This window comes from Anolis sagrei, chromosome 2 (assembly GCF_037176765.1).
Source record: "Anolis sagrei isolate rAnoSag1 chromosome 2, rAnoSag1.mat, whole genome shotgun sequence".
In the NCBI taxonomy this organism is placed as follows: Eukaryota; Metazoa; Chordata; class Lepidosauria; order Squamata; family Dactyloidae; genus Anolis; species Anolis sagrei.
The window spans coordinates 175,506,553-175,530,030 of record NC_090022.1 but is presented as its reverse complement, the minus strand read 5'-3'; the positions used below and the strand labels follow the sequence as shown (position 1 = coordinate 175,530,030).

General features: G+C 42.2%; 1 protein-coding gene across 1 annotated transcript in view; it reads right to left on the bottom strand.

Moving 5' to 3' along the window:
* Positions 1-23,478, bottom strand: part of SYP (synaptophysin) — a 61,985-nt gene that overhangs the window by 4,894 nt on the left and 33,613 nt on the right. Inside the window, exons 3-6 of the mRNA XM_060763219.2 lie at positions 20,741-20,865; positions 19,036-19,234; positions 15,398-15,589; positions 3,408-3,708 (exon numbers count right to left, since the gene is read on the bottom strand). Of these exons, the coding sequence (XP_060619202.1) occupies positions 3,412-3,708; positions 15,398-15,589; positions 19,036-19,234; positions 20,741-20,865 (813 nt within the window). The 3' untranslated portion in view covers positions 3,408-3,411. The remainder of the gene's footprint in view (positions 1-3,407; positions 3,709-15,397; positions 15,590-19,035; positions 19,235-20,740; positions 20,866-23,478) is intronic.

Sequence of the window (23,478 nt, the reverse complement as noted above, 5' to 3'; positions counted from 1 at the left end):
AGTGCCTCTCTTACTGGGATCTGCACGCATTATTCACACAGTCCTAGACGCTTGGGAAGTGTCCGATGTGTAATCCAATACAACAGCCAGCAGAGTGATCTTGTCTGCTGTGGACTCATCTTGTTATTTTTCTAATAATAATCTATATAAATAAAAATGTAATGTTCGTTTGTGGGATTAACATAACTCAAAAACCACTGGGCAAATTGACACCAAATTTGGACACAATACACCTATCAGGCCAATGAGTGACCATCACTCATAAAACACTGAAAAACACAGCAGAAGAGACTTAAAAAACCAAAAAAATAAAAAATTACAATGCATGCACAAAACCACATATATACATATACACAAATATATATACACATACACACTCACAAAACACATATACACAGACTGGGTCACAGCAACACATGGCAGGGGACAGCTAGTAGTAGTAGCAATAATAATAATAATAATAATAATAATAATAATAATAAATTGAAGGCACGTACAGTTTTGTGCATAATAGGATAATATAGTATTCCTGATTGTATTATTGCACACATGTCAACACATTATTCATATGGTTACATCTTGAACCAAATACCACCCTTTACTCATACATCCAGATCAATGGAAATGGCAAAGAACTGTTTTCTTAAAAATGTTCAAATGGATGATAAGGAAACAAGGGTGAATCTACACTGTTGAACTGATGCAGTTTGATGTCACTTTAACTGGGTTGTTGTAGGTTTTTTTGGCCTATATGGCCATGTTCTAGGGGCATTCTCTCCTGACATTTCGCCTGCATCTATGGCAAACATCATCACTTTAACTGTTTGGTGCATCTCAGAATTCACTGACAGAGAATGCTAAAGACTTTGTAAAACTGCAACTCCCATGATTCCATAACATTAAGCCAGGGTGCCAAACTGCATTCATTCTAGAGTGGATGCAGCCTAGGAAGGTGGCTATTTGGACTTCAGGAATCGAGGATTAATCTTCAGTAAAGGCAGTGATGAAGCCATTGAACACTTTTGGCCTTTCAAGATCGATTGAGGAGGACGGGAGCCAAGTGCTTGCGACAAAATCCAGAATGATGCTGCATTCCCCTAGTAGTTGCGTTTGTTATGAATTTAAGAGGACAGTCCTGTTTGTCCAAGTGAGGCTTAACAGCCTTGCTGGCCTTGTGTAGACTACAAATTCCAATTCTCTCAGTGCAGGCCAGAAAAGCTGATTATCTATCGGCGATAATCCCAAAGGTTTGTTGTCATGCTGTGTATGCTGACAGAGACCCAGCTCCTTGCAGTCCAGATGTGTGTGGGCGTTTTTCTACACAGCTGATGTACACAACTGTGCAATGGGGTCTCCATCACGGGGATATTGGAAATGTGTCCCTAATAATCACCCCAGTCCATTTTAGACACATGCACAGCTATTTATCAGTGGGATCAAGAAGTGAAAGAATACTAACTACTTTGCTTTGAAAGGCTGTGCATTTATTATTGTTGTGTTTGTGTTCCTGCAAGAGGTATGAAAAAAAGTCTCATTATCAAATGATAATTTCTTGGAGGAATGACAGCTTTTACATCTGTAGATACTTTAACAATATTTTAAACTACCATATAAGACTACGTTTTAACCAAGAAAATCATCTCAAAAGTCAGGGGTTGTCTTATACGTGGGAGTCATCTTATACACGGGAGTCGTCTTAGAGATGGAGGTACAATAATAGGAAAATTACCATATTAAAATCAAATCTGATGCTTTATAAATTTTTATTTGGTGTGCGTTGGAAGAGGGGTAGTCTTATACATCGAGTATATCCCAAACTCTGGAAAAGTTGGGGGTCATCTTATATGCCCAGTCGTCTTATATGCTGGAATATACATGCAAATGTGAGTAGATCAATAGGTACCACTCCGGTGGGAAGGTAACAGCGCTCCATGCAGTCATGCCGGCCACATGACCTTGGAGGTGTCTACGGACAACGCCGGCTCTTCAGCTTAGAAATAGAGATGAGCACCATACCCCAGAGTCGGACATGACTGGACTTAATGTCAGGGGAAAACCTTTACCTTTACCTTAGAAGGGGCCTAAGCCTGGAATGTATAATTTTACAAAAAAAAAAATTCATGTCAGGAGCAACTTGAGAAACTGCAAGTCGCTTCTGGTGTGAGAGAATTGGCCATCTGCAAGGATGTTGCCCAGGGGACACCCAAATGTTTGATGTTTTACCATCTTTGTGGGAGGCTTCTCTCATGTCCCTGCATGGGGAGCTGGAGCTGACAGAGGGAGTTCAACCCACTCTGGATTGGAACCACTGACCTAATTTTACAGTGAAGACAGCATATTTATACTTAGGACCCTTTCATTACATTGCTATAACTCCATTTTCAGTGAAAGAGGTATTGCCAGCAAGGTGACAAACATAATGTGAAGATTGTGCTGTGCAAAACTACAAACTAATATCAATTATGCACACATGCTTCGCTTGCCTAATTATAAAATAATAGACCACATGGGCCGTCCAATCCAACCCCCTGATATGCAGGAAATGCACAATCAAAGCACTCCCGACAGATTGCCATCCAGTCTCTGTTTAAAAGCCTCCAAGGAATGAGCTTCCACTACACTTTGAGACAAAGAGGTCGACTGCTGAACAGCTCTTACGGTCAGGAAGTTCTTCCTAATGTTCGGGTGGAATCTCCTTTCCTGTAGTTTGAAACCGTTGTTCTGCGTCCTAGTCTCCAGGGCAGCAGATAACAAGCTTGCTTCCTCCTCCTATTGACTTCCTCTTACATATTTATACATGGCTATCATGTCTCCTCTCAGACTTCTCTTCTTCAGGCTAAACATGCCCAGCTCTTTAAGCCGCTCCTCATAGGGCTTGTTCTCCAGACCCTTGATCATTTTAGTCACCCTCCTCTGGACACATTCCAGCTTGTCAATATCTCTCTTCAATTGTGGTGCCCAGAGAAAGGCAAAGGCAATCCCTTTCTGAACAAATTGTCCCAAGAACTGAACCCACTGCTCTCAGAGTCTCCAGGGCAGCAGAAAACAAGCCTGATCCCTCTACCTTTCAAATACTTAATCATGGCAATCATGTTTCTTCTCAAACGTCTTTTATGCAGGCTAAATATGCCCAACTCCTTAAGCCTCTCCTCATAGGAATTCATGATTTCCAGACCTTTGATCATTTAAATTGCCCTCCTCTAGGCACCTTCCAGCTTGTCAATATCTCTCTTGAATTGTGGTGCCTAGAATTAGACACAGCATTCCAGGTGAGGTCTAACCAAAGCAGAATAGAGAGACGCTTTGATGACTTCCTTTGATTTACTAGATTAGGCAAACTTAGGCCCTCCAGGTGTTTCGGACTTCAGCTCCCACAATTCCCAACAGCCCACCCAACCATTACTCACCCGCCTACATCTGGTTTGCAAAGGAAGTGGGCCCGCCTTGGACGTAGCCACCTTGCTGGCCGAACTCGCCCTGCTGACCGTAGCCCTGCTGGCTGTAGTCGGGTTGGTAGCCACCCTGCTGCCCATAAGTATCCTGCTGTCCATAGCCTGGGGCTTGGTTGTAGGCGTCGCCATAAGCCTCGGGTGCCGGTGGTTTCTCCTGGGCAGGGGGGTACTTCATGAAGGGGGCGCTCCATCCCGTCTCTTTGAACACGAACCACAGGTTCCCCAGCCAAAGCACCAAGTTCAGGAAGCCAAAGACCTGGGGGAAAAGACAAGGAAAAAAAGATGAGGCAGAGAAAGGATAACAATTGAAAAGAGGTATTTTTCCTCTCTGGAGCAGTTCTTTCTTGGGAAGAGAGGGTGCCATAAGGTAATGCAGGTCTCAAAGAAGAAGGGATAGCCATATGGCCACATGGCCATTTGCAAGAAGGAAGAGCCACTGGTGTATAAAGGCCCTTCCACACAGTTTATATAATCCACATTGAACTAGGATTATATCGCAGTGCGAACTCAGATAATATAGTTCAAAGCAGATATTGTGGATTATCTCCCTTTATTTATTTATCGTGTCAGGAGCAAACCAAACAGTTGTATTACATTTTTTAACAAACAAACAAACAAAACACAAAGTTTGCAAGCTTGGTAGTTGATTAAGTGTCCTTTGAGCAGTAGCTGGCCACTTGGAGTGCCTCTGGTGTTACTATAAGAAGGTCCTCCATTGTGCTCAGGTTGCATCGCAGCAGATGGTCTGTTGTTTGCTCTTCTCCACTCTCGCACGTCGTGGATTCCACTTTGTAGCCCCATTTCTTAAGGTTGGCTCTGCATCTCGTGGTACCAGAGCGCAGTCTGTTTATCGCTTTCCCAGTCGCCCAGTTTTCTGTGTGCCCAGGGGGGTGTCTCTCCTTTGGTATCAGCCATTGACTGAGGTTTTGGGTTTGAGCCTGCCACTTTTGGACTCTCGCTTGCTGAGGTGTTCCAGCGAGTGTCTCTGTAGATCTTAGAAAACTATTTCTTGATTTAAGTCGTTGACGTGCTGGCTGATACCCAAACAGGGGATGAGCTGGAGATGTTACTGCCTTGGTCCTTTCACTATTGGTTCCCGGTGGATGTCAGGTGGTCCAATGCCAGCTAAAACTATTTCTTAGTAGTTTAGTAGTTAGAAAACTTAGTAGTTAGAAAACTATTTCTTGATTTAAGTCGTTGACATGCTGGCTGATACCCAAACAGGGGATGAACTGGAGATGTCATTGCCTTGGTCCTTTTACTGTTGGCTACTACTTCCCGGCGGATGTCAGGTGGTGTAATACCGGCTAAACAGTGTAATTTCTCTAGTGGTGTAGGGCGCAGACACCCCGTGATAATGCGGCATATCTCATTAAGAGCCACATCCACTGTTTTAGCATGGTGAGATGTGTTCCACACTGGGCATGTATACTCAGCAGCAGAGTAGCATAGAGCAAGGGCAGATGTCTTCACTGTGTCTGGTTGTGATCCCCAGGTTGTGCCAGTCAGTTTTCATATGATATTATTTCTAGCGCACACTTTTTTCTTGATATTCAGGCAGTGCTTCTTGTAGGTCAGAGCACGGTCCAGAGTGACTCCCAGGTATTTGGGTGCGCTGCAATGCTCCAGTGGGATTCCCTCCTAGGTAATCCTCAGAGCTCGGGAGGCTTGTATGTTCTTAAGGTGAAAAGCACATGTCTGTGTTTTAGATGGATTAGGGATCAACTGGTTTTCCCTGTAATAGGCTGTAAGAGCACCTAGAGCTTCGGAGAGCTTCTATTCAACCATCACAAAGCTCAATGCTTGAGCGGTGATGACAAGATCATCAGCATAGATGAAACTCTCTGTCCCTTCTGGCAGTGGCTGGTCATTTGTGTAGATGTTGAACATTGATGGAGCAAGCACGCTCCCCTGAGGCAGGCCGTTCTTCCTTGATATTCTGGGTTAGATGGCTGTGTGGAAGTCTGTTATGGAATACTCTTGTATATTGCCAATGGGCAGCTGCTTTGAAGGGTAGGTTGGTGCAACTGTCTACTTGTCTTGCCAAGAAGCAACTTGGGAAATTCGTCTTTCAACCTTTGAAGCACTGGAAAAACACAGAAGAGCTACAAATGGAAGCCTGTTTCAAATTGTCCCCTATGGAGTTAGGAGAAGGAGGCAGAGAAAAAGTCTTATCTGAAATGGTATGATGTAATGCTTAAAGTTTGGAATTTAGGTGGGGCAAATTTCAAACTAGTCCTTTTGACCAAACTACTGAATTCCAGGATTCTGTAGGTTGCATCCATGGCCGCTAAAGGACACCTATAATGTTATAATGTGGGAAAGTTTAAAGCTTTAGTAGCCAACAGCAGTCAATATTAGAAAACAAAGTAAACGCAGAATACAGATCATGGCATTGCTCTGAGTTGTGAAATAAAATGTTCTGCAGAGGAAGTGAAACTGATTGTGATGAGCAAACATTTCTTGGAGAAGTTCATGAGTGATCCTTTAACTGGAAAAGGCCAGAAAAGTTGCCAAAGAGTTATCTGGCTCTAACAGAGGCCCCTTCCACACTGCCCTATATCGCAATATGTGATCCTTGTTTATCTCAGATTATCTAGCAGTTTAAAACAGATAATCTGGGATCAGATCCTGAGATATAGGGCAGTGTAGACGGGTTCAGAGTTTCAAATCCATTGCTCAAATGGGGATGCAGCAGTTTTGCTGCCCATAGAATCATAGAGTTGGAAGAGACCTCATGGGCCATCCAGTCCAACCCCCTGCCAAGAAGCAGGAAAATTGCATTCAAACCACCCCTGACAGATGGCCATCCAGCCTCTGTTTAAAAGCTTCCAAAGAAGGAGCTTCCACCACATTCCGGGGCAGAGAGTTCCACTGCTGAACGGCTCTCACATTCAGGAAATTCTTCCTTATGTTCAGATTTCTTGTAGTTTGAAGCCATTGCTCCGCATCCTAGTCTCCAGGGCAGCAGAAAACAAGCTTTCTCCTTCCTCCCTATGACTTCCTCTCACATATTTATACATGGCTATCATGTCTACCATGGTGGTAGGTCTCCCAGCAACAGCTGCAGATGCATAAAAGCATATCCAAAAGGCTTTACACAGTCTTCTCTGCACCGGGATTGTGGCGCAGCTGGCTGAGTGTCAGCTGCATTAAGATCACTCTGACCAAAAGGTCATGAGTTCGAAGCCAGCCCGGGCTGGAGTGGGTGTCCAGCCATTGTGTAGCCCGTTGTCGACCTTTGCAACCCAAAAGACAGTTGCATCTGTCAAGTAGGAAAATAAGGCACCACCTTGTGTGGGAGGCTAAATTTAACTAATTTATGAGGCCATAAAGAAAGAAGACTCCGGGGAATGTGGAATGCGGAAGAACTTCATTGGTGTCGTTGATGGACGATGAAAAGCAGCAGCTCCCCTGGCGGCCAGAAAAAAAGTTAAATAGCCTTTGTCTGTTAAATGTTGTTTGTCAAACTGGCATTGAATGTTTGCCATATATGTGTTTACTGTAATCCGCCCTGAGTCCCCTGCGGGGTGAGAAGGGCGGAATATAAGAACTGTAAATAAATAAATAAATAAATAATTCTCTATTCTACTGGAAACTAAAAGTCTGATTTATATAAATATACCCATCAGATAGTATCTCAGGTCCCTTCTACATTGCCATATAAAATCCAGATGATCTGCTCTGAACTGGATTATATGGCAGTGTGGGCTCATATAATCCAGTTCAAAGCAGATAATATGCATTTTAATATTTTGATAATTTTAAAAAAATGTTTATGTATGTGTATGTGAATTTGTGTCCCGACATTGAATGTTTGCCGTGTATATGATGTGCCCCTGAGTCCCCTTTGGGGTGAGAAGGGCGGAATATAAATGTTTTAAATAAATAAATAATCTGATATGATAATCTGAATTATATAGCAGTGTAGAAGGAGCCTCAGTAGTCCTAGTTGGAGATTGACAGGTCTAGCTTGCCTCACCAGCAGCCTAAAGGCTCAATTTTCCTTTAAATTGGCCATTTTAAATTGACCTGGCAGGAGACAGATGAAACAATAAGGTCCATATTCTTAAGGTAAAGGTTTTCCCCTGACATTAAGTCCAGTTGTGTCCAACTCTGGGGGTTGGTGCTCATCTCCATTTCTAAGCTGAAGAGTGTTGTCCATAGACACCTCCAAGATCATGTGGCCAGCATGACTGCATGGAGCGCAGTTACCTTCCTGCTGGAGCAGTACCTATTGATCTACTCACATTTGCATGTTTTCGAAATACTAGGTTGGCAGAAGCTGGGGCTGACAGCGGAATAAATAAATAATAAAGATCATGTGGCCAGCATGACTGCATGGAGCGCAGTTACCTTCCTACTGGAGCAGTACCTATTGATCTACTCACATTTGCATGTTTTCGAACTACTAGGTTGGCAGAAGCTGGGGCTGACAGCGGAATAAATAAATAATAAAGATCATGTGACCAGCATGACTGCATGGAGTGCAGTTACCTTCCTGCTGGAGTGGTACCTATTGATCTACTCACATTTGCATGTTTTCGAACTGCTAGGTTGGCAGAAGCTGGGGCTGACAGCAGAATAAAAAAAATAAAACTTTGTATTGTCGAATGCTTTCATGGCTGGAATCACTGGGTTGTTGTAGGCTTTTTCAGGCTATATGGCCATGTTCTAGAGGCATTCTCTCCTGACGTTTCGCCTGCATCTATGGCAAGCATCCTCACTACCTCTGAGGATGCTTGCCATAGATGCAGGCGAAATGTCAGGAGAGAACGCCTCTAGAACATGGCCATATAGCCCAAAAAAACCTACAACAACCCAAATAAAACTTTATTTATATACTGCTCCATCTCCCCAAGGGGACTCAGAGTGGTTCCCAGGTAACGTCACAAAAAACAACATAACCATAAGATTAACAAAACAAAATATAAGCATAAAATTGTCACCATAACACGCATATATTAAAAGAATCCTGCCTGTTAAAGGCAATTAAATTTTTTTAAAAGGCCGGGCCAAGATTTGTGCAATCCCAAAAATTCAGTGCAATGCTATAGCAGGAAATAATAATATTAGGGACGGGTCTCTGGCTGTTCATTTCGGGGCCGATTAGAGGAAATGATCTGTGTAATTGGTAGGAAGTAGGGCTGGGCGGTTTCGTTCGTTAATTTCGTAATTCGTTATTGATTCGTATTTAAATTAGCTTACGATCCGATATTGAACCATGCAGGAGCAACTAAAAATCGAAACGAATTTTTCAATTTATTTTGTAATTGTTTCGTAATTGGTTCGAAATCGTTTCGAAATTGTTTCGTTATTATTTCCGTATGTCTGGTGCAAGTTTTATAGTTGTTGTTTGTTTTATCAGTGATAAAAAAATAAATTATCACACCAACAGTCAACAACAGAGGGAGAGGGAAGCTTCAGAAGTTCCCCCTGTCCCATTTGGAGGTTTTTTTAGCGTATTGCGCATCGCGTCCGCCATTAACGAATCAATTCGAAATTTACGAAATTTCGTAAATAACGAAAAAATTTTAAAGAAAAATTCGGAATTCTTTTTAAAAAACGAAATGCAATGGACCCTCTAAAAACGAAACGAGTTTAGAAACAAATTTTTCCGTTGTTACCCAGGCCTAGTAGGAAGAATAAGGCCATATTCGACAATGTGTAGGGCTAAGTTAGAACTGGTCATTTTAAAAGGCTTGTTGAAAACCACCATGTCTTCAAGCTCTTACGAAAGGAGGAGAGGGACGGGGCCTGTCTTATTTCCCTTGGATGGGCATTCCAGAGGCGGGGGGCCACCACTGAGAAGGCCCTCTCTCTCGTCCCCACCAACCGCGCTTGAGACGGCCATTTAAGAACAAGCTGACAGTCCTATATATATTGTCATTGGAAAATATATTCAAGGATTTAAAAAAGCTCTTGCCAGTGGTGTTTGTTCTTTGACGGCTGATTCATACACTCAGCACATCATTATTCTCATTGGAAAGCAAGCCTGTCTCTGAATTTGCCCTAATGTAACTGCTCTACGGGACATTAGCATAAGTACAGCCATTAGTCATTGCGGTTTTCTTATATTGTGTAAGCAAAGGGGATGGCTTTCAAACTACTTTGAAGGATTTTTAAAATTATATTTTCTCAGGGGCATAATTCAGCCGTGGGCAGAGACGGAAACAGATGTGAGTGGAGCCAGTGTCAGAATTAGGCAACATTAGAGCTCCCCCTCATCCCCCTGACCTAAGCCTCCCACCAGTCTTAAGACATAGCCTTCTTCACTATCAGCTAGTTACTCTAATGTCTATGGTGCAGTAAATATGGGCTTTAATTGCAATTCTAAAGGAGCTATATGTAATCTTTTGGAGATATGGGCCAGCACTTTGGACAGTTCTTTTAAAGCTAGGATTAAGCTACCCTATTGATATCAGATATACCACTCATTGCATCTCAGTGATGGCACTGGGAGCTTTATTGAATCCCAGTTGATGCACTGGAGGGGTGAGATTTGGAAAGAGGATCAGAGAGCCAACACCTCAAACAACATTAATTTGGGAAAGCAAACAGTTCCACCTTGTCTCCTGTGCTATGCTAATAATGTAATGTAATATATTGTATATACATATAATATTTATACTATTATAATGTAATGCAATATAATACTAATAACAATATGATATTATAGTTATATATTGTATATTACATGTAACATTACTAATAATATTACAATATAATGGTACAGTACAATATAGCAATATATAATACTGATATTATGGTGGCACAGTGAGTTAAAGAGCTGAGCTGCTGAGCTTGTTGATCAAAAGGTTGCAGGTTCGATTCCGGGGAGTGGTGTGAGCTTCTGCTGTTAGCCCGTTTCTGCCAACCTAGCAGCTCGAAAACATGTGAATATGAGTAGATCAATAGGTACCACTCTGGTGGGAAGGTAACGGTGCTCCATGCAGTCATGCCAGCCACATGAGGTGTCTACAGACAACGCCGGCTCTTCAGCTTAGAAATGGAGATGAGCACCACATCCCAGAGTCGGACACATATAAATGTCGTAAGTAAATAACATGACTTTGGAGGTGTCTACGAACAACACCGGCTATTCGGCTTAGAAATGGAGATGAGCACCACACCACCGCACCACATGACTGGACTTCATGTCAGGAGACAACTTTTACCTTTAATAATGATATTGTACTATGCTAACAATATAATATATTGTATGTATGTGTGCATATGTATGTATGTATCTATCTATCTATCTATCTATCTATCTATCTATCTCTTATAAGCTGCTCTGAGTCCCCTTCAGGGTGAGAAGAGCGGCATATAAATGTTGTAAATAAATAACATGACCTTGGAGGTGTCTACGAACAACACCGGCTCTTTGGCTTAGAAATGGAGATGAGCACCACACCCCAGAGTCGGACACGACTGGACTTCATGTGAGGGGACAACCTTTACCTTTAATACTGATATTGTACTATGCTAATAATATAATATATTGTGTGTGTGTGTGTGTATATATATGTATATGTATATGTATATGTGTATATATATATATATATATATATATATATATATAGTAAGCCGCTCTGAGTCCCCTTCGGGGTGAGAAGGGTGGCATATAAATGTCGTAAATAACTAACTAACTGAATAAGAAGAGCTGCTTGGAGGAGTAAACTCTCTCCTTCCTGTGCTCCACAACTTGCTTCCCTTCTCCATACTACAGAATTATAGCAACATTATTCCACTTTAACTGCCATGGCAACATTTCATAGAATCCTCATAGGGCGGTGGTGCAACGGGTTAAATCCTTGTGCTGCTGAAGGTCAGAAGTTCAAATCCACGGGATGGGTGAGCTCCTGCTGTTAACCCTAGCTCCTGTCAACTTAGCAGTTCGAAAACATGCAAATGTGAGTAGAGCAATAGGTACTGCCCCAGCGGGAAAGGCAAAAAGATGCTCCGTGCACTCATGCCAGCCACACAACCAGAAGGTGTCTATGGACAAGGCAGGCTCCTCGATTTGGAAATGGAAATGAGCACCTCCCCTAGAACCTGATATGAGCAACACCTCCAGAGCCAGAAATGAAAGGAGAAGCCTTTGCCTTTTTCTGTGTATTTGTGTGTCATTGTATGTCATTGTAATAAGGCATTGAATGTCTGCCTGTGTCTTTTTATATGCTGTAATCCGCTCTGAGTTCCCAATGGGAGAAGGGTGGAATATAAATAAAGTGTTGTTGTTGTTGTTGTTATCATCCTGGGATTGGCAATTGAGGAAAGGATTACATTAGATGCCTCAATATGATTGGGTTGTGTTTTTTTGAAAAATAATTTGAGAAAAATCATAGCTTCATATGGTAGAATATCTGACCAGATTGATCTCACCAGGGGAGAAAACATATAGGAAGAAATATGAGGAAGGAGCTTAAAATCAGTGTTTCTGTCATCTCCACTTTAAAAAAGGACAAAAGAGTCATCCAGATCAAGACGTCTTTGGGTGAGATCCAAAACTATAATACCAGGATGTGGGCAACAAGAAACAGAACTCATCAAAAGCAGCAGAGCAGGCAATGAGATAGATGCACACTATCAATAAAGGGTTTTTGCCTGAAACCATCTATCAATTAAACACAGATCAGTAAATACCAATATCCACAGATCATTGCACTAATTGAGGCATTCTTATAACCTGACATAGCAATAGATGTATACAAAGCAGCAGCAGCAACACTATGTCAACTGTGCAGCACTTGTACATAGTCCCAACTGGGAAATAATTGCAAAATGGGTAATTTTTTGAAAACTGGAATAAATGTGCCACTTGTAGAAGAGAAGGCTTGTATTCTTTTTTAAAAAATTCTATTTCATAGTGACAATCAAAAGGAAAACAGTTTCTTTTTCCTTTTGATTGTCAAAATAAGAAACAGAACAGCTGGCTCCACTAGTTATTCAATTAATTTTTTACAATTATTAATCTAACAATTAAGTCAAATTAATGCTGCAGACACATGTGCAGTGAAGGAGCCAGACTGAAAGCAGTAAACATAAGAACTATCTGTATTCTTAAGGAATTCAAGGGCCTTTCCACATAAACCAGAATATCAAGGCAGATAATCCACAATATCTGCTTTGAACTGGGTTATCTGAGTCCACATTGCCATATAATCCAGTTCATCCCCTTCCTGATATTTACACTGCAATATCTCCCAAGTGTTTTAAAATTTTAATCTTTGAACTGACCCTGCCCATTGTGTTCAATTTTAATGGTTTAATGTTTTGATTTCGTATTGTTGTGCTGTATATTTACATTTGGTATTTTTGTATGCTATGTTATTTTATTTTCTGATTTTCTGTTGTGTTTTTGTGTTATAGTGTGTTTCTGTATTGATGGGCATGGCCTCATGTAAGCCGCCCCAAGTCCCCTTTGGGGAGATGGTGGTGGGGTATAAATAAAGATTATTATTATTATTATTATTATTATTATTATTATTATTATTATTCATCAATGTGGATTTTATACAGCTGGGTGGAAGGGCCTAACACTAAAAGCAACACAATCAAAATGCATAAAGCAAATGTTAGCAAGGGCACACAATGAAAAAGCATACAGAGTTTTTCAGTGCTCAAAAGCTCAGTATGAAAAACACACACTTGAAGAATGCAAATACATAGACGCATAGCCTACAGTTGCCAATGAAATAAGGAATGTGGTTCCTGTTCCTTTTAACAGTCGGGTAGAAGAGGAGAATTCATCAGGAGTTGCTTCTTATACGAGTGTTGAATGGAAAGTAATGCCTCCACATTCGTTACTTGGGTTTGGATGGGAATATTTTAATAACTCAAACACAGAAATAATCCTTAGAATGTGCTCTTTAACTACCACTATTCACTTTTCCACATAATCTCCAGACAATTGGATACATTTCTGCCAACAATGAACAAGATTTCTGAAGCCGTCACAGAAGAAGTTGACACTCTGCCAAGAATTCAAAGACTGCACATTGCTTAAGTCGCGTTGACCATCTGCGCAGGGTTGCATACTTTGCACTTTAACAACACATGAACATGGATATACTTACATATAAAATTTCACAAAATAGTGTAAAAACTCAAAAAACTGACTGGAGAAACTTTATGGAATTCATAAAAAAAGAAAATAAAGAAATTTACATCAATAATTTATGAACGAAACTTGAAGGAGTATCAATAAGAAGCTGATGATTTAGGCCAGTGGTTCTCAACTTGGGGTCCCCAGATGTTTTTGGCCTACAACTCCCAGAAATCCCAGCCAGTTTACCAGCTGTTAGGATTTCTGGGAGTTGAAGGCCAAAAACATCTGGGGACCCCAGGTTGAGAACCACTGATTTAGGCAAATCAAGATAAGAGAAATATGATATTTCTCAAACCTGGGTGGTCCTGGAAGTATTTTAACCACCCCTTCCTCGTTACCCCACTTTTCCATTTTTCCTACTATTATTATTTTCTCTTCTTTTTTCTCTTTTTCTTTTAACTCTTTCTCTTATTCTTTCTTTTCTTTTTCTGCTCTTCTTTCCTACTTTACTATAACCCATTGTTCCCACTCTTTTTATGTACTCAATTGATGAAAACACAGTATGCCTATCTTTCTTTTTTCAGCTCCAATCTCAAGGAGCAAACTTATTCTAAATAAAAACAAATTAAAATTTTAAAAAAACAAAGACAAAAAACCAACACAACTCATAGAATCATAGAATCAAAGAGTTGGAAGAGAACTCATGGGCCATCCAGTCCAACCCGCTGCCAAGAAGCAGGAATATTGCATTCAAATCACCCCTGACAGATGCCCATCCAGCCTCTGTTTAAAAGCTTCCAAAGAAGGAGCCTCCACCACACTCCGGGGCAGAGAGTTCCACTGCTGAAAGGCTCTCACAGTCAGGAAGTTCTTCCTCATGTTCAGATGGAATCTCCTTTCTTGTAGTTTGAAGCCATTGTTCTTGCGTCCTAGTCTCCAAGGAAGCAGAAAACAAGCTTGCTCCCTCCTCCCTGTGGCTTCCTCTCACATATTTATACATGGCTATCATATCACCTCTCAGCCTTCTCTTCTTCAGGCTAAACATGCCCAGCTCCTTAAGCCACTCCTCATAGGGCTTGTTCTCCAGACCCTTGATCATTTGAGTCGCCCTCCTCTGGACACATTCCAGCTTGTCAATATCTCTCTTGAATTGTGGTGCCCAGAACTGGACACAATATTCCAGGTGTGGTCTAACCAAAGTGGAATAGAGGGGTAGCATTACTTCCCTAGATCTAGACACTAGGCTCCTATTGATGCAGGCCAAAATCCCATTGGCTTTTTTTTGCTACCACATCACATTGCTGGCTCATGTTTAACTTGTTGTCCACGAGGACTCCAAGATCTTTTTCACACGTACTGCTCTCGAGCCAGGCATTTCCCCCCATTCTGTATCTTTGCATTTCGTTTTTTCTGCCTAAGTGGAGTATCTTGCATTTGTCCCTGTTGAACTTCATTTTGTTAGTTTTGGCCCATCTCTCTAATCTGTCAACATCTCTCTAATCTGTCAAGATACTTTTGAATCCTGCTCCTGTCCTCTGGAGTATTGGCTATCCCTCCCAATTTGGTGTCGTCTGCAAACTTGATGATCCTGCCTTCTAACCCTTCATCTAAACTGTTCAATGCTAAGCCATCCCACCAAAATGGAACTGTAGAGGAGAGTCTACTAAACAAGTCAGTACCTGCCGTATACCAGTCCTGCCATCTGTTGCGGAGTTACGAAGGTGGAGGCATTAATTTTCATTCAACCCTCGTACAAGGAACACTTGTGAAATTGGCTTGTCTAAACAGCTATTGAAGGTATTTAAAGGTATTCCTTCTTTCACCAGGCAGTCCTAACACAGGCACACATATGCCTCAGTAATGCTCCATTATAGGAAGCTGGAGAACTAACCACAGAGGTGTTGAGGCCAGAGGCGATCGGCTCCCGTATCTCCTTGCACTTCACATTGGGTTCTCCACACGCGCTCACGCTTTTAATCACGTTGTCCGGGTCAGTGGCCTCCTTGACATCGGAAAGCCCCTTGGCCCAAGCACAGGAGCTCACCAACCACATGAAGGTGAAGACAGCTGTCACCACAAAATCCTACAATGGAGGAAAAGAGAGGTTCAGAGCATGAATGTGGCTCTGCGAGAGAAACAACTGGACACATGGTAGCAGATCATTAGGACTCAATCTCAGGAGACAATATTGCACTTGGAAAGGTGGCGGAGGAGGAATAACAACAGGAGTGTGGAACAACCTATTATTAGGAAGGAGGCAGCAAATGCTAAATGGTTGGATTTATTATATTTATTGCTAGAAATGTGAAATGGTGCTTGAGGTACCCCAACACCATCATTTCAGGAACAACAATAACAACAAATTCAATTCCAGCAGCCCCGTGGGTGTTTAGTAGACCAGATCGTCTATCAAGCCTATTTATGGGGGATAGCATCATGTCTTCCAAGATGGAAAAGTTGTGGGTTTTTTAGACTTTCGGCATGCTGGTTAGGATATTTTATAAACTGTAATTTCCTCAAAAAGCAACGCTTGTTTGTTTGTTTACATCCCAGCTTTCTCCTGATACAGGGACTCAAGATTGGTGTGCATTCTAGAACTAGAGGAGATGAAATTTCATTGGAGGGGGGAAAACAAGACCTGTTTTGGGAGAAGCACTGCCCCATCCTTAGTAGCTACACTACTAACAATAATAACTTTCCAGACATTTGGTAAAATGATCATGAAAATGTATTGTTGAAGGCTTTCATGCCCGGAATCACTGGGTTGTTGTAGGTTTTTTCGGGCTATATGGCCATGTTCTAGAGGCATTCTCTCCTGACGTTTCACCTGCATCTAAAACACAGACATGTGCCTTTCACGTTAAGAACAGACAAGCACCCCTAGCTCTGAGGATTACCTGGGAAGGAATCCCACTGGAGCATTGCAACACACACAAATACCCGGGAGTCACTTTGGACCATGCTCTGACCTATCAGAAGCACTGCCTGAACATCAAGCAAAAAGTGGGCGCTAGAAACAACATCATACGAAAGCTGACTGGCACAACCTGGGGATTACAACCAGACACAGTGAAGACATCTGCCCTTGCGCTGTGCTACTCTGCTGCTGAGTATGCATGCCCAGTGTGGAACACATCTCACCAAACTAAAACAGTAGATGTGGCTCTTAATGAGACATGCCGCATTATCACAGGGTGTCTGCGCCCCACACCACTGGAGAAATTACACTGCTTAGCCGGTATTGTACCACCTGACATCCACCAGGAAGTAGCAGCCAATAGTGAAAGGACCAAGGCAGAGACATCTCCAGCTCATCCCCTGTTTGGGTATCAGCCAGCACGTCAACGACTTAAATCAAGACATATTTTTCTTAGATCTACAGAGACACTCACTGGAACACCTCAGCAAACGAGAGTCCAAAAGTGGCAGGCCCAAACCCAGCACCTCAATCCATGGATGATACCAGATGAGAGACTTTGTGTGCCCTGGGCACACAAAGCCCTGGGCACACAGAGGACTGGGCGACTTGGAAGGCGCTGAACAGACTACGCTCTGGCACACAAGATGCAGCACCAATCTTAAGAAATTTTATTTCATTCACTTATACCCCGCCCTTCTCACCCCGAGGGGGACTCAAGGTGGAATACAAGGTGGAATCCACAGCATGCGAGTGCAGAGAAGAACAAACCACTGACCACCTGCTGCAATGCACCCTGAGCCCTGCCACATGCACAATGGACAACCTTCTTGCGGCAACACCAGAGGCACTACAAGTGGCCAGATACTGGTCAAAGGACATTTAACCAACTACCAAGTTTGGAAAATCTGTGTTTTTTTTCATCTGTGTGTTTGTTTTGTTCTGTTAGAAATGTAATACAATGGTTTGGTTGCTGATGACACGATAAATAAACCTGCATCTATGGCAAGCATCCTCACTACCTGTGAGGATGCTAGCCATAGATGCAGGCGAAACGTCAGGAGAGAATGCCTTTAGAACATGGCCATATAGCCCGGAAAAAAACCTACAACAACCCGATCATGAAAATGCTAAGATTGTGAGGCATGGTTCATATTTTGCCTCATCTGAAAACACATGATGATCTTAGTGTTTTTGAAGGTTCAGGCAGATTGCAAGACAGGACATCTACTACAATAAGTTTCACTATGAACCTTGTTCTTTCAGTTAGGACCTCATCACAGTAGAGCAGTGTTTCTCAACCTTCCTAATGCCGCAACCCCTTGATACAGTTCTTCATGTTGTGGTGACCCAACCATAACACTATTTTCATTGCTACTTCATAACTGTAATTTTGCTACTGTTATGAATCATCATGTAAATATCTGATATGCAGGATATAGCTTCATTCATTGGACCAGATTTGACACAAATACCTGATATGCCCAAATTGCAATACTGGTGGGGTTGGGGGATTTATTTTGTCATTTGTCATTTGGGAGTTGTAGTTGCTAGGATTTATAGTTCACCTACAATGAAAGAACATTCTGAACTCCACCAACAATGGAATTGAACCAAACTTGACACACAGAACTCCCATGATCAATAGAAAATACTGGAAGGGTCTGGTGGGCATTGACCTATGAACCTTGTTCTTTCAGTTAGGACCTCATCACAGTAGAGCAGTGTTTCTCAACTTTCCTAATGCTGCAATGTCGTCTGTGTGCATTCAGAAGAAGATCTACAAGCCACTCTAAATACCTTTGCAGAAGCATACGAGAATCTCGGCTTGTCATTGAACATCGAGAGAACATCGAGTTGTGGTTCACTTACATCCAGATAGCACTGTGGATTCAAACAATGATAGATCTGGACCAAACTTGGCATGGATACTTAAAATGCCCAAATGTGAACACTGGTGGAGCTTGGGGAAAATACCTTGACATTTGGGAGTTGTAGTTGCTGAGATTTATAGTTCACCTACAATCAAAGAGATCCCAAACCCCACCAATGATAGAATTGGGCCAAACTTCCCACACAGAACCCCTGCAACCAACAGAAAATACTGTGTGTTTTGATGGTCTTTGGCGACCCCTCTGAAACCCCCTCACGACCCCCACGGGGTCTTGACCCCCAGGTTGAGAAACACTGCACTAGAGCATGGATTCACTTTAAATCCAGTTTCTGCCTCCTGCAAATTTCTGGGGCTTGTAGTTTAGGAAGGAGACTATAAATTGCTCAGACAGACAGGTCCTGGGCAAACTACAAGCCTCAGAATTCATGCTCAACTTATGATCCAATGTGCCACATTCCCATTGGTACTTTTTCTTTCTTTCCTGGAAACTCTTCATGTACGGACACTAATCCAGACATCTCCTTTTGGGGAGACAATCAGAAGGTATGAACTTCCAGTGTGATCTCTCCATTCATCCTTCCATTGCTCTACTTCTGCTGAGTATAATTACGAGAGAGATCATAAAGCTGCCTGGCAGGTCATATGCCGATGCTTATTTAACATACTGTAGTGCTTAAATGGTCTGTATCTCGCCCTGCTTGTTTTGCACCAGACTCACAATCATGGGGCCTTTGTTGTTCTCCCTGTACTTGTCCTGCATGAAGATGTAGACGACAACGGCAGCTAAGGAGTACAGGAAGGCAAAGACTGCGATGGTGACGAAAAACTCAGCAGAGGAGGAATAGTCTCCGATCAAGAAAACCTTCTCTTGCTCAGTCCCTTTACAAGCCGGGGCATCGAAATACACCTGGTGGAGCCTGGAAGAAGAAAACAAGAGAAAGTAGGACACAGAGGAAGGGGATCCGCCATCACTGTAAAGGTAAAGGTAAAGGTAGTCCCCTGACATTATGTCCAGTCATGTCTGACTCTGGGGTGTGGTGCTCTTCTCCATTTCTAAGCTGAAGAGCCAGCGTTGTCCGTAGACACCTCCAAGGTCATGTGCCCGGCATGACTGCATGGAGCGCCGTTACCTTCCCACCGGAGCGGTACCTATTGATCTACTCACATTTGCATGTTTTCAAACTGCTAGGTTGGCAGAAGCTAGGGCTGACAGCGGAAGCTCACGCCGCTCCCCGGGATCGAACCTGCGACCTTTCGATCAACAAGCTCAGCAGCTCAGTGCTTTAACCCTCACTGTATGTACCCTTAAATTGTTTTTACTTTAAATCTGCACCAGGGCAATTATCTTGCAAATAAAAGCTCAATTTTGCAGTATTTTTCTGTATTGCTATCAGAAGACTAGTTTTTTAGTAAAAACTAGGGGACCTTCCACACAGCCCTATATCCCAGAATATCAAGGCAGAAAATCCCACAATATCTGCTTTGAACTGGGTTATCTGAGTCCACACTCAGACAATGTGGGATTTTCTGCCTTGATATTCTGGGATAAAGGGCTGCGTAGAAGGGCCCTAGGTTCAATCAGTAAAAATAATGATTATGAGGAAGTCAATGTTAATAATAATTTATTATCCAACTTAATTAAAATACAAAGTACAACATAATTAAATCTCAGAGCACAGGGATTGTGGTGCAGCTGGCTGAGTGTCAGCTACATTAAGATCACTCTGACCAGAAGGTCAGGATTTCAAAGTCAGTCCGAGTCGGAGTGAGCTTCCGGCCAATTTTGTGTAGCTTGTTGTCGACCTTTGCAACCCGAAAGACAGTTGCATCTGTCAAGTAGGAAAATTAGGTCCCACCTATGTGTGGGGAGGCTAATTTAACTAATTTATGAGGCCATAAAAAAGACTCCAGAAAAAGCACTCCAGCAAAGCATGTGGGGAATGCAGAAGTACTTCATCAGTGTCGCAGATGGACGATGAAAGCGGCAGCTCCTGACACAACCAAACTGTTTGGTCTAAGGAGCTCCTGGTGGTGCAATGGGTTAAACCCTTGTGCCCGCAGGACTGATGATCGACAGGTTGGAGGTTTGAATCCAGGGAGAGCATGGATGAGCTCCCTCTGTCAGTTCCAGCTCTCCATGCGGGGACATGAGAAAAGCCTCCCACAAGGATGGTAAAACATCAACAATATCTGGGCATCCCCTGGGTAATGTCCTAACAGACCGGCAATTCTCTCACACCAGAAGCAACTTGCAGTTTCTCAAGTTGCTCCTGACACAAACACACAAAACCTGTTTGGTCTTTTGGGATTTTCAATTGCTCCTGTTTTTGTCAAGAGACAGCAATTTGGACACTCTCTGCCCAACATTAGTTTCTTGGCTCACTTTACTCAATGGAGTAACCACAGTTGTGGGTTCAACTCACCGGAAGGGATATGCAAACTCCACCTCTATACTGAGATCACTCTCATTCTTGTTGGGGCATTCGACACTCAGGCAAAATTCTCCGGTGTAGCTGCCACATGTTGCAAATGCAAAGATGGAAAAGAACTGTGGGGGAAATGAGAGAGAAAGAGAGAAAACATGAGTGTGACACTATATAACTCCATGGCTACATTATTCACATTGATCTGAAAACCCTACACACGTAGAGCTTCCATATATATGCTGAAGCTTTACCTCTATTTAAGGAATATCAAATTTTGCACATTGAGCACTGCTAATCCAAAATATTCCAAAATCCAAACTTGCCTGAGATAGGCTGGATCTACACTGCCCTACATCCCAGGTTCTGATCCCAGATTATCTGCTTATCCCAGATTATCTGGCAGTGTAAACTCATATGATCCAGTTCAAAGCCGATAATCTGGGATCAGATTCTGGGATATAGGGCGGTGTAGATCCAGGCATCGTGATACAATTCCTTTATGATGATTCAGTGTACACAAATGTGTTTTCATGCACAACCTTATTTTAAAATATTGTTCAGAATTACCTTCAGGCTACAGATCGAAGCTATAACCCTATATGGCTCCGGCCCAGCGTACCTGTCCGAACATATCTCCTTCTATGTCCCACTTCGGAGATTAAGATCTTCGGGGGAGGCCCTGCTCTCGTCCCCGCCTCTATCACAAGTGAGGCTGGTGGGGACGAGGGACAGGGCCTTCTCGGTGGTGGCCCCTCGCCTGTGGAATTCACTCTCTGGGGAAATTAGGTCATCAGCATCCCTCCTCTCCTTCAGAAGGAAGCTGAAAACATGGATATTGGACTAGGCCTTTGGGTAATCTGGAAGACTGACAAGATAATGACGACCAGAAATTGGAAAGGACTGTGGTAATGCTGAATGGACTTACGGATATCAGAACTCGGTGAACGTTGGCCACTAGATTGGCTTTTAATTGTTATTGATTTAATTGATTGTTTTAACTACTGTGGTTATTGCTGTTTTGTAATTTATCTGTTGAATTGTTGGCATCGAATTGTGCCGGTTGTAAGCCGCCCTGAGTTGAGAAGGGCGGGGTAGAAGTTCCCAAAATAATAAATAAATAAATAAATAAATAAATAAATGAGGCATGAATTAATTTTCCATTTAGGCTTGGGTCTCCTCTCCAAGTTATTGCACAATGCAAAACCTGTATAGGCAAATAAAGGTATTATGAAAAAAGTCCCAAATCCCAAATATTTCTGGCTCTAAACATTTAGGATAAGGGGTTTTCAGTGTCAAGCATAGATAACACTTGCTAACCTGTGCAGCAAAGAGAGTGTACAATGTAGGGCGAGAGTTGCACATAACATGCAATAGCAACAACCACCAAGAAATGCACACATTTCATAAATGATTGTACCAAAAATATTTTATGACCAGTGATAGTATAGAATGAGGGATTAAGGGAGGCTTAAAGTATTGGGATATTTTGATTAGTAGCAGTCATGAAGTCCTTCTCAGCCTTCCCTATTCCCTCTGAGTTTCAGTGGGATTTCACTATTGGCACTATGGATGGTCGGGAATGCTGGATTTGCATTGAAACAATACAAAAGAGATGGAGGGGCATGTGTTTAATGGATAATTAAGACACATTGAATTTACAAAAGATCTATTGTTTGCTAATAGTGATCCTTGCTGAGATCGGTGATGATGAGGACCTACTTTTGAAAATTTACCACTGTACTGCTCTATTTACTATCATTAATTTGGTATATGAAATGTTGTATACTTTGTGGGTGGGTGGGTGGGTGGGAGATGTGAAAGAAATGAAAGATGCACTGGGACTATGGCGCAGCTGGCTGGGAGTCAGCTGCATTAAGATCACTACTGACTGAAAGCTCATGAACTCAGAGTGAGCTTCCAACCATTGTGTAGCTTGTGGTCGACCTTTGCAGCCCGAAAGACAGTTGCCTCTGTCAAGTAGGAAATTTAGGTACCACCTACGCGGGGAGGCTAATTTAACTAATTTACGATGTCATAAAAATCTCCAGCAAGCCTGCAAAGAATGAGGAAGTACTTCATCGGTGTCACAAATAGACAGTGAAGCAATAGCTCCCCTAGTGGCCAGAATACCCTCATGAAAAGCTGGAATGTTAAATAGCCTCTGAGTGCCTGTCTATATATGTTGTGTGTCTATGGCATTGAATGTTTGCCATGTATATGTACATTGTAATCTGCCCTGAGTCCCCTGCAGAGTGAGAAGGGCGGAATATAAATACTGCAAATAAATAAAAATAAATGTAATCATAAGATCCTGCTTCTTATTTTATTGAATAAAACTGATGTTGGAAACAAGATTGTAACATACTAAATAGTTTCAACTTTCTGTTTTTTACATGGGCAGAGTCTTTCTTTATATGGAATACCCAAGAATCTCCCACACAGCAGTTCAGATGGGAGCACATTATATGTTGCTTTGGAAAATAGACATTGGTATTTGGCCACAGTAAAGTTCTTTAAATAGTTTGCTGCATGGGAAGGCCCAACATAGTGTATGGAGAGAGCACTTGGGGAGCAAGATACATATGAATGAGAACGTAGCTCACAAAAAACAATGTCCCACAGTCTCTGTTTGATTAATCTGAAAACCATTTCAAAGCCCAGATGAGTTAAGAGGGATGCGGAAAGGCCGATGGAAGAGGCTTTCTTATTTATTTTCTTATTTATTTATTATTCTC